General features: G+C 35.5%; 5 protein-coding genes across 5 annotated transcripts; 2 read left to right on the forward strand and 3 right to left on the reverse strand.

Annotated features, from left to right (window-relative positions):
• Window positions 1-885: 885 nt before the first annotated feature.
• Window positions 886-1,606, forward strand: PHYBLDRAFT_160529 (hypothetical protein). Its single transcript, XM_018434194.1, has 2 exons — window positions 886-919; window positions 986-1,606. The coding sequence occupies exons 1-2, from the start codon at window positions 897-899 to the stop codon at window positions 1,335-1,337; spliced, it is 375 nt and encodes a 124-aa protein (XP_018284820.1). The 5' UTR covers window positions 886-896; the 3' UTR covers window positions 1,338-1,606.
• A 1,010-nt stretch (window positions 1,607-2,616) lies between these two features.
• On the forward strand, window positions 2,617-3,714 carry PHYBLDRAFT_174806 (hypothetical protein; the record flags this gene model as incomplete). Its single annotated transcript, XM_018437345.1, has 4 exons — window positions 2,617-2,817; window positions 2,895-3,131; window positions 3,236-3,445; window positions 3,505-3,714. 4 exons carry the CDS (start codon window positions 2,617-2,619, stop codon window positions 3,712-3,714), a joined length of 858 nt encoding a protein of 285 aa, XP_018284821.1.
• A 347-nt stretch (window positions 3,715-4,061) lies between these two features.
• On the reverse strand, window positions 4,062-4,487 carry PHYBLDRAFT_152049 (hypothetical protein; the record flags this gene model as incomplete). The annotated part of the gene is made up of 2 exons (XM_018432827.1): window positions 4,062-4,157; window positions 4,302-4,487. The coding sequence occupies 2 exons, from the start codon at window positions 4,485-4,487 to the stop codon at window positions 4,062-4,064; spliced, it is 282 nt and encodes a 93-aa protein (XP_018284822.1).
• Window positions 4,488-6,252: 1,765 nt separating this feature from the next.
• PHYBLDRAFT_152051 (hypothetical protein) lies at window positions 6,253-7,645 on the reverse strand (the record flags this gene model as incomplete). Its single annotated transcript, XM_018432828.1, has 5 exons — window positions 6,253-6,343; window positions 6,504-7,093; window positions 7,167-7,180; window positions 7,211-7,561; window positions 7,618-7,645. The coding sequence occupies 5 exons, from the start codon at window positions 7,643-7,645 to the stop codon at window positions 6,253-6,255; spliced, it is 1,074 nt and encodes a 357-aa protein (XP_018284823.1).
• A 950-nt stretch (window positions 7,646-8,595) lies between these two features.
• Window positions 8,596-11,271, reverse strand: PHYBLDRAFT_152052 (C2H2-type zinc finger transcription factor; the record flags this gene model as incomplete). The annotated part of the gene is made up of 1 exon (XM_018432829.1): window positions 8,596-11,271. The coding sequence occupies one exon, from the start codon at window positions 11,269-11,271 to the stop codon at window positions 8,596-8,598; it is 2,676 nt and encodes an 891-aa protein (XP_018284824.1).
• Window positions 11,272-14,063: the final 2,792 nt, after the last annotated feature.

Raw genomic sequence — 14,063 nt, forward strand, 5'->3', positions numbered from 1 at the left:
TATATACCCACCTCATTTCAAGGCAGTTTCAACAACGTATTTGCCAAGATCGATGGTACTCACGCAGTGGACTGGCTTGACTTTCTCTTATACCTTGTCCCCACTTTGGTCGTGCCTTATTTACCAAATAGAGCTGTCAAAACAGCTCTATTATCTCTTGTGAAAGGTTGCGCGCTTGCCTTGCAATAGACGTTGACATCAGAATTGCTTGATGAGATGGAGTCATAAGTTATTATACGTCTCATATATTATCATTACAAATAGCTGATTGTTACCATTTTTTAAATATTAATAATAGATACTTCAAGCACTGGCACTCGTTTTTATACCAACAAGTCCAGAATAATACCCTGTCTCATAGTGTTTTCCGACCAGTGCAACATTACCTGGTCCATATACCCTATATCATCAAGCAGCAAGGCCCCCTGCAATGCTACTCCACTCAATCAATGGAGAGAGTAATTGGTGTCTTCTCGAAATTGATAAAGTCCAAATCAAAGGGTGGCCAAAATGCCAGTTTTCTCATCGAGCGATTTGCGATTCACAATTATACCAGCACGGCAATCAGCATCTGTGATGAAATCAACCTCATTCGGCCAAAGCCATATGGAAGAGAGAGCTACATGGACCTTCCTAATGATCCTAGTGGTGCGCAGTTGTGGGAGCTGTTTCATCAGTTTGTTAATTTGAATGATGATTTGGTGGAAGGTGTAGGCGGCCCTAGTGTGAAGGAAGCTTTATTGAAATACTACTGGAGAACAACGGGCTTGACTGGCCACGAGTTTGGTGACTCTGTTGTTGTTGTAGCTGCACGTCTGTGGATGGACTCGACTGTATATTCCTCATGCATGTACCGAAGAAAGAAAAACGAGACCAGCCGTGGCAACCATTACATGATGTTTACTTGCCCCTATAGAAAGTAAGTATAATATTTTTTGGTATACAATCAAAAGTTGCTTACATTCTATTTATTTATTTATTTTAGCAACTGTAATGTAATTGTTCACAGCTGGCTCATCGGTACAGTACAGTTCTACTTTCAGCATGTAGATTTCTATGGCTTCCCACACTTTCTTGCTTTTGTGGAGGTCATAAAGGAACATGACGCGGCTGGCCATGACTCATCAGTACCTATCGTCAAACAATGGTCACAAAGCACCCGTACACTAGGCCACCAAACGCAACCAACTTATGCAGTTATAAGTGTAAATGACATTTGTCATCAAGTTGGTCTGGTCCAATACCCACCGAATGGAAACCAGTTTTATGTAATCACGCCCTATTATATCTTTAACAACAACATGCGCATTACTAAAGGCAATCTTTCCATTCTGTAATTCTTTTTATTTTTATCTTATTTTTCTATATGCTCTATATTCTTATATCTTTTATATTTTTTATATCATCCTTGTATCTTATATTCTTTTTTTAATTTTCTCTATTTCTTATGTTTTTTTTAATCTCTATATGCCCGTCTTTCTTTCCTTCTTTATATACTCTGGCTTTTTTTCTATTCTCTATACACTTTATGCTTTTCTCTTCATTCTCTATATGCTCTATACGCCATTACGCAATTTAAATAAAATCAAATTGCCAATTCATCAAGATAAAAAGAATATCTAAAAAAAAAAGAATGTAGTTTAAAAAATAAAAAAAATGACAGTTATGTTACCATTTCGTTCACACATTCCAAAAATTATTAATCTTAATAATTGTTGACATCTTTGATATTCAATAAAACATATATTTCAATACTCAAAGTGGTCATTACAACTTACAAACATTTTTTACAGTATTGAAAATATTGTACAGCAACAAAAAAAGTGTTTTCATGTTACTTTTTTAAATTGCTACAAATGACATTACCATCTTACAACAAACAGCGGAGATTTTATTGGGTTTCGACCAAAAAAATGGCAGTTATGTGCCTACTTTTGGCCCAACTGTCATTCATCCCGCCGTAGTGAAACAGAGAGTAAATATAATGAACATATTCAATCACATATTAACTGCTTACCTAAGTCCTTCGATAAAAACAAAAATAAGAAGGGAAAGAAAAAGGAAGAAAAAAGGAGGAAGAAAAATAAAGAAACAAAAGAAACAAAAGAAAAAAAACTGAAAAAAATGAAAAAAAAGAGAAAAAAGAAGTAAAAACCGAAAAAGGAAATAGAGGATTAAAACAGAAGACCCAAGTATTGTTTAATGTAATAGAAATACACCAAGAGCCAAATCAAGATATCTAAAGCTAATAGTAACACATATTATTTTCACAGTTGCAAGAAGTCTGTCAATGATAAAAGAAAAGACATTTCTCACTTGATATTTTATAGCAATCCCTTTCTTACTCTCGCAACACTTTTATCTTACTTTGTATGTATAAGTATATTTAACCCACCAGAAAATAACAATAGTAATAATGTAGAAAATATATTTATTACGATTTTAAATTATTTCATATAGAAAATAGCCCCACGCACACCAAGAAACACTAGACGTAGATCTACCTCCAGTGGAGAGAGTACCTCTCTTTCCCAGGTTATAGCTGGCCGTGTAGAATAATGTGCAATTGCCTCCCAGCCAGTACCTGTTTCCAGCAGTGATGAGTGCCTGGATCAGATGTCCTTGGACTTAAAGGGCATTATCACGCAGCTTGCATCGATGGACTGCAAGGTAGGCCAGCTGATGGATGGCCAGAGAAGAAACATTGGTGCTGCTGCTTGGCAGGAGAGTATGCTAGCAAGCTTGCCAGCCCTTGCCCCTTCGTCTCCTCTCCCTGTGCCAGCCATGTCTGAGCAGGAAATGGGCTCTGTGATCTTGGTAAATAGATTTGATCCAATACAGTGAATAATAATCTAACAAATAGTATTTAGGCATTGATTAATGGAAAGGTCTAGAAAAGGAACCTGAAGTCCAGAGACTCTTCTATCATTGCTGAGAATAAGGCAAGAAGAAGATGGAACGTCAATGAGTGCATTGACCATCCCGAAAATGTTGCACTCATTAATTATCTCTGTCAGTACGTTCTTGCACAACCATGTGCGGGAAATTTCTGGTCCAGCATGGTAGTATCAAAAATCCAAAATAACTACAAGCAACACCATCGCTCTTATCACTCCACAATGCAACAAGATGTAACAAGATGGCGCAATGCACGTGTTAACATTTGCATTAGAGAGATTATTATAAAAAAAGTGTTTTATTAAAAATATATTATATTTACCTTACATTTTTTTAGATTCTTGCCCGTTGTACGCATACGTACCTGACAAACTGGAGGTTGATTGACAATGAGATGGGCCTTGAAGCTGGACTTCTTTCTGAGATGTTGTTTCTCCATCTCTTGCAGAAAGATGTAATGTCGGATGGTGAGTCTGACATGGAAGACATGAACATTGCAACTATACATGTGCTTCAGATTAAGCGTCCCAGCTGGAGAAGCGATGAAGTAAACTATTTTTGGTTATGCACTGATGATAAAATAAAGATCTAATGAAATAAATATAGCTGAACAATTTCTTGGAGATTGTTGACTTTGTAGCAGTACATACTTGTTCAGACAAGTCGATGTTGAAGTCAAGGGCAAGAATGCCTAGACTTCAATCAGAAGAAAAGAATGTTGTTGTCCCTTGTCACCTGATTTCGTTGCTCCCCCATAGGCAATTAAACAATATTTTTTTTGCTTCACAAACACACGCGATTTTTGTGCTTGACTGATATATAACCAGACTAAAAGCAAAAATGATATTAAATAGAAATAAAAAAATAGATAAATATATTAATAAACAAAGTAAAATAGAATAAGATAAAAAATAAATAAATAAAATAATAAAATATAGAAAATAAATAATAAATAAAAATAAAAGGAATTAAGCATATATTTTTTGGGGCAAAAGAATTGCCATCTTCTTATTGACATTTCTTGTTGTCTTGTAGTCAACAATTGGGACTGGCAGAAGAATACAATGGACTGGGAGAATAGATTGAAAGTCCAAAGAGTAGAAGTCATTTTGTTATATTTCAATGCGCTTGGATTGCCTACAAGTGTCAGATATTGTTTTGTATCATTTGACAAAAGCAAAATTAAGCTGATAATTGTGGTTGTAGAGTGTTGTGGGAGAGTTTGTGGGTGTGAATGAATGAATGAAGATGTATTGAATCTAACTAACGTAATCATAGTGAGCATTCGTATGATTTTCTTCAAACAAAGCTCAGATATAAGAACAACATCCATTGACATTACATTCTTTGCAGACTTGCCTTAAAATTTCAATGAACTTTATGACTTCAATCTGGTTGCTTACAAATGGTGAACTCGTCATGCCATTCTTGCAACTAGAGATCCTCTTGTCATTGTATGCAACCTGGTAGTACCCAACGAGGCAATTGTACTCTGTTGTTGACATTGGTGACATTGGTTTCTTTGTTAATGAGAATATAGTTGGTGGGAGTGGTTCATTATCTTTTATTAATATTGATACGTCCAGCATGGTGGTGATGAAGTTGGCAAGTGAAAATGAGAATTGAGAGTATGAGGTAATTGATAAAGATGATTTTTTTGGTGTTTTGTAAATTCTAAAAGAATATTCATGTATGCATGTGTATCAGTGGATTCCATTATACGGCTGATGATATCTTGCTTATGAATGTCTTCTACAAATTGTCTTACATATATCAACTCAAACCCAGTTTTCCTGCTGGTTTTTATATTTTTTAGGATACTGTTGTATTGTTCAAAACTGAACAACTAATAATCATAAACAGGTCCAAAATCGCGAATTGTATCTTGGAGGTGTAGGTGTAGATGTAGGTGTATGTTTGGCAAGAGAAGATCTAGACTATATAATAGGATGTTTCAGCAGTTTTAGTTGTTTGATTGTTTTTGATTCGAGGGTTTAATATTGATAAATCATTGGCTCTCATTAATCTGAAAAATAGATAAATTTTATCTCCAAACAACTATCAAAATTTTTAGTTGTTTGAATAGTTGTTTGAATAGTTGTTTGATTGAAAAATGCGGGGTTTGTTTTTTAAAAAATAAAATATTTAAGCATAATCAACTCTGTTTTTCTCTCTACATCCTCTTTTAAAAACACTATATTTTACCAAAAATGCCTATATTAAATGACAGACAAATGGTTCTTAGAAATCTCAAAGAAGCAATTCTTAAAAAGCTTATAAAAAGACAGCTCTCTTTTGATACTTCCTTATTGAACATCGTGAAGGACTGCTCTGAACTTGTTATGTACAAGATTGTACTTGAAAACCGATACCTCTGCCCAAGAGTCCATGTCTCTTGAGCTCCTAGCAGAGTAGATTGTCTCATGTACTAAGTGGATGATGATCAGTTCAGACAAGAGTTCCGCATGAACAGGGATTTGTTCAATTATATATTGAATATTATAAAGGGGCACTGGGTATTCTGGAGTGATCCTCACAAGAGGCAGACTGAGCCTATGATTCAGATGATGGTGGCATTAGAATAGTTAGGCGCATATGGAAATGGTGCTTCCATAGGTTGTATCGCACAATCAATGTGTATCAGTGGTAAGGTTTAATATCCTGGAAGAATTATACATTGTGTATGTACTTTAGTACTTAACTGCATTCTATTGTTTAGAAGGATCAGTTTGCCAATATACTGAAAGGTTTCTCACTGCCATTATGGGCCTAGAGAGCAGAACTGCGTTTTGGCCTGATGAGCTAGAACATAGTATTATCAGTAAAAGAATTGAAGACAAGACAGACTTCCCTTCTTGCATTGATTTTGTGGATGGGATCTTGATTGGGTTGGAATATAAGCCAACATGGAAAGGCGAGGACTTCTACAACCGGAAGTCTTACTACAGTATTTTGGCAACAATTGTATATGATGATAAAAAGATGATCTGTCACTGCTATACTAGATGGGCAGAATGTTCTCATAATGCCCATATCTTTGCAAACTCGCAGCTGGGAAGAACTCCTGGCTGGTTTTTTTCAGGGGATCAATACCTTCTTGGAGATTCAGCATATGCATCAAGCCAATATATAGTCCCCACTTACAAGAAGCCACAGAATGGAACAATCTCGGCTGAAAACGAGAGATTCAACTACAAACATGCCAATGCACGGGTCAAATTTGAGCATTGCATTGGAATTCTCAAAGAGAGATTTCAATCTTTGAAAGGCTTACAAACCGTCATAAAAAACAAGTATTACAATGCAAAGATTGGGATATAGATCAGAAGTTGTTGTATTTTACACAACTTACTGTTAAGCCATGGAGATGAAGACTTTTTGGAACTTACCAGCGAGGATGACGATGCCAACAAAGGTGAGAATGAGAATGAGAGAAATAGAGAATCTAGATTTCAAATAGAATTAAGTAAAGAAAAGAGAGAGGGAATAAAGCATATTATTTTGCAATAATTGATATCAAAATCATTTTTACTTTTACATATATTGTTTGCCTGGTATATTGTATATTTTATTAAAGTGTTATATTTAATTTCTCTAAAATACACTCTTTGGAAAGCCTCAAACTCTCCAACTTGGCAATGTACTGAGGTTTTATTTGAATGTCATCATTTTTCAATTGCTTTGCTTCATTCTCTGCTTGTTGTGTTTCGTTCTGAACTTGTTTCCCTTCGATCTCCAGCCTTCTTTCCTTAAACATCATCTTGTAATCATGAATGTCTTTTTGATGCTGAAGTTGCCTCTCGTGGAACTCTTCTTCCGCCTTGAACTTTTTCTGCATCAAATTAAAATGCTCATGGTTCATCTTGATTGACTCTTCTATGATGTCAGAGATGCTTGAGTCTACTGTTTTTTGAGCTCGCTTGGAGGGCCTTTGGTAATTTGAGGCTGCAGACAGATGCTCAACTGGGAATGTCATCTCAAACTGTTCAAAATCCTGGACATTGAGAACATCTTGGAAATCCTGAGCATTGTGGACATCCAGGATATTCTGGATTCCTTTGCCTCCATCAACTTCCACTTGAGTTGCTTCCTTGTCATATTGGTAAGCCCTTTCAAACACATTGGAAACATAAGTTGGGTTCCCGTTTGAAATTGGGAAGGGAGCTACAGTTGATGGTCTGCTAATCATCACATCCTGGAGATTGTAATAGTAGATGCATTTTTTTCACTATATCTACAAACAGAGACATAAAGTTCTTATTTATTACGAACCACTCTATAACTAATATATATATTAAGTTTATAAGTATACCTCTAAGCATCTTTTCAGCTGCAGCTGTGGGATTGCCATTCTTGTCTACATCGTTAAGAATCTCTTGACTGATTCCATTGATGAAATCAGTAGCATCCTTGAACTTGTCGTGCAAGTACTGTATCTTGCTGCGGATATCACTGTTGGACCGGTGGGTAATATCATTCTCAACCATTATAGCTTTGATCTCTGAGCAAAAAGTCTCTTTTGTCTTTCTACTGGAATTCCTACCTTTCCAGCAACTGTAGTTTGCTGCATTGGTAAGCCAGTCAATGAGAATTTGGATAGATGATGGCTTATCCCTAACATTGTTATTGTTCCAACATGTCAATCCTCTTTTTTGACTAGCAGCTATATGATATTATATTAGTATACGGTGTATTTGTAGAGACATATATTTTACATACATGCTTCGGCAGAATTCTGGGTGCTCATGTTTAAAATTAGAAGTATAAAGGCAATAAATATGTATTTACAGTTACGTTTCTTACCTTATTTAAGCTGATATTTTGTATAGAATATACACTTAATAATACAATAACTATTAGTAATATCAAATCTAAATGTCTTCATTTATAGATATATTTGTCTATATATGTCTTGGGAGATAGATGTTTTCATCTATAAATGTCTTCATCTATAGATAAAGAATCTATAGACAATTATCTAATTTAGTAAAATATAGATTTTATGTAATATTTACACTACCAGAGATTTTTGGTATCATTTTTGGTAAAAATTGGCACCTAAGCAATATGATTGGCTTAGAGGCCAAAATATTGTAATTTGTTTTTGTACTCAATTTTTTCCATCCAAATAAAGAATTAAATTAAGTTCAGTACTACTTGTGGGCTTTTAAAGTAAGAAAAAAAACTGTTAGAGAAGTTAGAAAGTGTTCAAGTGAGACAAAGAATTTATTAAGGAAAGTTGGGGGTTGATTTGAGTAACCAAAAAATGACTTCACAAAAATTATGCAAATAAATTGATGTTGAGAAGAAGAAAACAGAAGGTTCAAATAATAATTATAATAATAATAAAGAAGTAGCATCATTTTATTCATCAAAAAGAATATTATTGAAAATGAACCAGTAGGAACCAAACTTGCTCAAATTTACAATGTAAAATAGGTTGCGGAAAATATGCAAATCTAACTTACAAACGAGATTCATGTTAGCAACATCAGAATGCTCACCTGTCATTACAGCCTTGGCATAGTTATTGTTTCTGACATTATCTGTACAAGAAACAATGCTAAGAAAGTTAATAACAGAGCCTGAGACAAGTCCTATATGAGGGCAAGAGATTGGATCATCTCTAAAAACAAATGTGCCAAAACTGTTGTTTTAGACAGCATCATCTTCAATATCTCCAGAGTCGTTGTTATCCTATAGCTCTCTTGAGCTGCCAAAGAAAGTGTAATAGAACAAGGATTCATTGTTGTTCTTAATGAATCTCTCTATTCCAGTTTCAGACTTCTCTTGGTTGCTAGAGCTATTAATCCACGACCCACCATCAATTACATGTTGTAATGCTACTTGCTTTGCAAACTTTAGGCAAACATCTCTGGAAGTGTTTTGGCGATTTGTATGAAACAGATGTTTGCAAATGTGCTTATTGAACTGTTCGCCCTTTTCTGTTTCATAATTGAGGGCTGGGCCAAACCGAATTACATCTTCCTTAAGATGTGTCAAGTAATGAACTTTTGGCTTGGTGCAATATACCTTGTGGAGCTTGTTCTTGGTTCCTTTATTGTAGTCAAACAATGCTCTGATCAAGTGCTTCACTGCATTATCTACTCTGATAATATAGTTATCAAAGTCTGATGTTACCCAACAAACAAATACCAGAGAACACAATCGGCCAAGTTCAACAAAGCATGGTATTACAAGGTCTAGCTCATGATTTCCAGAGAATTCTGTAATCAGAATTACAGGAAGTATTTGAAGCAGAACCTTGAAATCTCTACTGAGGAATGAACTACTATGTCTCAAGTTTTGGGTGAACTTTCTTGATAGACTAGTTGATTGCATGTAATCTGTCAAGAATTCTGAAAGTCTTGCTATTGTAGCTGTGTCATTCTTAAGCATAACCTTAACCAAGTCAATCACTATATACTTTGCAACAACAAGAAGTATTGTGTGGAGGATTTTCACTGATGTATTCTTTTCTGGATCAAATGACTGCAATTCTAATAAGCAGCCAGTCAAACAATCTCTAAAACTTATCTCGTTTGCAGGCATATTCATTCCAATTTTTGGAGCATTTGAGATCTTAGTGTCTCTGCCAGGTATCAAGTTTGCAAGAACATAGTGCTCTTGAGTTCGTCTCTCATGGCACTCACAGAAGTAGGACAAGTCCTTCACAAAGTCTTTTGCACGTCCAAGTTCGATGTAGCATCTTCTGCAAGGAAATATGGTAGCTGGCCCAAGCAATCTGCAAAGTTCCGAATGATATGACATGTCAGCCTCAATCCAAAGGATGGGAGCAACAACCAGAACATACTTATTGTCTGCAGTGGAGAACATTTTTACATCTTTCTCAAGTTTCTTAAAGTCCTCAACGATTGCTGGCAGAAGAGACATACCATTTGTACCATCTTTCTTAGGGATTGTAAAAAGAAACTGGATGTTTGCTATCAAATTTTGATCCTTAAAAGGCAAGGCAGTGCATCTCATTAACCAGCTTTCAAACGGATTGTACTGCTTTGAACGATTGCTGGAAGTGTCGTCTGTAAAAAAGATGATTGAAACAACCCTGACTTTGTAAAATACTGCATTGCGACCTACATTACCGGGCAAAACAGAAAGAGACATAGGCTTCTTCATTGGATGAACTCCAAAAAGGAGAAAGTCATGAGCAGGACTCAATCTGGTAAGGCTACTTGAGATACTGTAGTAATGATCTCTTTCAACAGGAGTGGTGTCAACGTGAGAGATCTGCTCTACTCTAAGATTGATAACAGCAGCCTCAACGCCATAACATACAATCAAAATCGCTCTGACCAGATACTCTCTTGCAAAAATGTTTTTGTTTGCCGTGTGAAACGATTCAACCAAAAAGCGGATTCTGCAATTGTTTGTCTTCAAGTAAACAATGTTTCCAAACCAGACATCTATACCATTTACAGTGTGCATAGGCTGCTGAAAGAAATGGTGAGTTCTCCACTTTTCACCTTGATCCAAACAGATTGATTGGTTTGGGGTATGATTGGGCATGGACAAGATCAACTTGGATTTCTTTGGGTTTGCCATAAGAAATCTCAAGTGGTTGGAAGGAAGGTTAATGTGGGCGAATGCGTTCCCGTTTGATCCAGGTACTGATATTCTTTGTGAAGGAAAGACAGGCATCTTGAACTTCTTTCTTGCCTGATAATTTAAAAGAGCATCCAAACGAGGTAACTTAAATGTTCTTCCTATGGGAGTTTCTTGCTGGATCTTAATGATCAAGTTCATCGCAAGCAGTATCTTCTTCAACATTCGCTGGGAGATCATGTCATTATCCCTATCAATAAAAGCAAAAAGGATCATGGTTTGAAGATTGCGAAAAGGATAACAGCTTGTAGGGTCATTTACAGTGCCAATTGTCTCAAAGTCTTCTTCCAGGATCTCAGAGTCATCATCGGTCATTGATACCTCATCAGCAGCAGCAGCAGAAGAAAACATGTCAGAGAACGCGTTGAAAACTGGATTACTGTTCATTTCAATATCAAAGAAATTATTGACAATATCGTTTTCCTCGTCTACAATGTTGTCTTTTTCATCCCCGATACTGGAGGAGTCATCTTCGTCACTCGAGTAATCAAATGCATTAGCATCCCAAATAGTGTTCTTGACTATCAATTCGGCCTGCTCAGGTTCGTCGAGTACAGTATTGGTTGCCATTTGATTACTTATATAGTGAACCTTCGAATGCCTTTTCAGTAACCAAGGCTTTTCGAACTCTTTTTCGCATTCAGAGCAGGTAAAAACACCTGAATTGATGCTAAAGTTAAGTTCGCCTTGCCTTTTAGGGGGGCAAGTCTTAACGATTTTATATGTTTCTTGTCTTGTATTCTTTTGCATAATAGTAAATTGATTGTAAAAACAAAGGGGAAAAATGACTTTGCAAAAATAATTGAATTTATAAAATGTGCAAAGATCGATATTTAATGTCAGCAGACCAATTAGATTTTTTTTACTTCTTTTCTTTTAAAAAAATATCGCATGTTTTTGTCTTCTTTTTCATTTTACTTTTCCACAAAATATTTATTATTTGCATGAGCTTTCATTTGTAAGATATTCCAGTATGTTTATAGTATTTATAGAAGTAGAATTTTGATTAAAGACTATAAGCTCAAACGTATTTATGCTATCAAAGTTTTTTATGTCATTGTGTTTTTTAATCATACAATTCTAGTTTATAAATTAGTTTTTCATCATCTTGGTAAATCAATAAAGAGGTAATAACTACATGTTCCTCTTACAAAGCAACAGAAGACTAACTATTTACTCCTCACTTGCAGAGATTTGGCTGCCTTTTATTGCAAATGCCTTAATAGAGTCAAAGATAAAATTCTGTTAAATATATATAACTAAGTTTAATTACTAATTATTAGTTCTTCTGCTTTAGCTTTTCTCGAAATTCAAAGCTTTATGCTCTTTGGGTTTATTGGCATTTCTGGTACCAGGTCTGTTGGATTAGCTAGACATAGTAGTTTGCAGCAAACCGATCATGTAATTTACAGACATAAGTACAAACAGCTATACTACTAGTGTTTATAGTGGTATGGATATATTGGTGTGCTACTGCCTGTGAATTTTGTGGTCCAGTCTAGCTTTTTTTTTAGCTTAATTTTTTTCGAAAATAAAAAATAAATTTTTTACAACCCAAAATTATTTGAAACAAATTAAAAATTTGAATCATTTTTGAAATTGTGCAGTACATTTTTTAATCAAAATCTATTGGCCGAGAGTAGTCCCCCCATCCCCCCACTTTTCAGTCCCCCAAAAAATGAATTTCCTGCTATAGGCAAAATTCGCCCCGTATACAAGAATCCTTTTAAGGAACAAGATTACACAAAAAAATCTGCTGTGTTGTAGGGCACTCAGTTGATTGTTTAGAGATTAGTTGTTATTGTCTTATATTTTTAACTCCCAAAATCAGAACAATCAAACATTTAAAACTGCTGAAACACCCTAATGTCTCACACTTATTGCAGAAATTTTCCAGATACTTATGAGCTGTTGCAATATCACTTTCACATATATTTAGCATGACCAGGATTCAACATGCCTTGACAAAAAGCATCCAATTCCTAAACTTGTTCAGTAACAAAACATCTTTAAACACAACAGGAGAGTATACAAGACACCAAGACTTCCACTCATCAGCTTTCATATTGGGAGACCCCTTTGCAATCTTTGTTCCAAGTGACATGTAATCAGACGGCAAAACTATCTTCTCAACTGCCTTTTGTATGGCAACAAGTTTTTTATTGTCAATTATCTCATCTGCAACCCATCTCTCCATAATTCTCTTGGCAGTGCCTAAGAAAAGATTGTGCATTGGATCGATGATTGTGTAGTGGACACCATCAAAGTACTGAAGACAATGCAGTTCAGACCAGTGAACATCATTTGCAACTTTGAGACAATGTCTCTCAGCATGCGTGGTTGCATTTCTCTAGATCTCTGCATTCTTACAACTGTTATTCTTAGTGCGAAGGAGCCACTTTGAGAAATCAAATCCAGAATAATCAACAGAACTCGTTCCAGCCAACATCAAAAATTGACACTTACACTTGTGGCATGCCTTTGTACTAGTATGAGATATGAATCCACATACTTTCTTTGCAGCAGGTATATCACAGGCAATTATGAGAAGGGCTGCTCAGATAGTAGTATCATTTGGACATTGATGAGTTTTGATCTTAATATCTGTATACAACTCTGTCAACTCATTGACCAAAGGCTTCAAATAGTTATTGATATCAGATGTGCTCGCTTCCTTGGGCCCTGACATCAATCCAACTAGGATCACATTTTCTTTTTTAAACCAAATGTTGCACAGAAGGTTGTTGATAGCAAGGTATATGGCTCCACATGAGTGTGTCACTCCGTCAAACAGCTGAAACCAGTTGATATTCAGTGTGAACATGATAGAGCATTCACCATATACAAAAGGGATCTCACAAACATTCAACATACTTTTCCACATTTTGCCATCGTATACATCAAACATCATTCCATCTATCTTGGGGCCATGGTTCCAGAAATCGATGTTGTTTTCAAAATCAGAGTGACAGAAAAATACTTTCAAAGATAATATGACTGAATGGTAAATATATGTCTTTTTCGGAATTCTTGACTTGGATCCAGCTTTGAACAACGTTGTGGAACACAGAGAGCTACCACCAAACTTAGGCGATATACAACATAATGAAATGGATTCATCATTATCATAAATTGTATGGCATTCACCACATGCAGTATACTTATTGATTTCTTTTGTTAAACCACCAAATCCAGCCAGTTACTTTAGTCTAGAAACACTCAATGGAAGACGGAATGAATCATTAAACAATTCTAACATCTTGTTGACAATCGGAATCAATATCACCGCGCCTTCATCAACGACATACAATGAGACAAATAAGATAATAGCAACCACAATAAAATGGTGGACAAAACCTAATTCGGAAACACACTCAAAAGAAAAATCTATAATAAAAAAAGGGGGAATTTATTAGTATTTTTTTTAACTTCTAAGATGCCCATATTCTTTACAACACTGTATGCATCTTCATCGTCACTCATTTCACCATCAGTTTCATATTCTTTATTGTCAAAATCGTTTCTTCCAGTGTATTCATCAC

Source organism: Phycomyces blakesleeanus, assembly GCF_001638985.1.
Source record: "Phycomyces blakesleeanus NRRL 1555(-) unplaced genomic scaffold PHYBLscaffold_33, whole genome shotgun sequence".
NCBI classification, from domain to species: domain Eukaryota; kingdom Fungi; phylum Mucoromycota; class Mucoromycetes; order Mucorales; family Phycomycetaceae; genus Phycomyces; species Phycomyces blakesleeanus.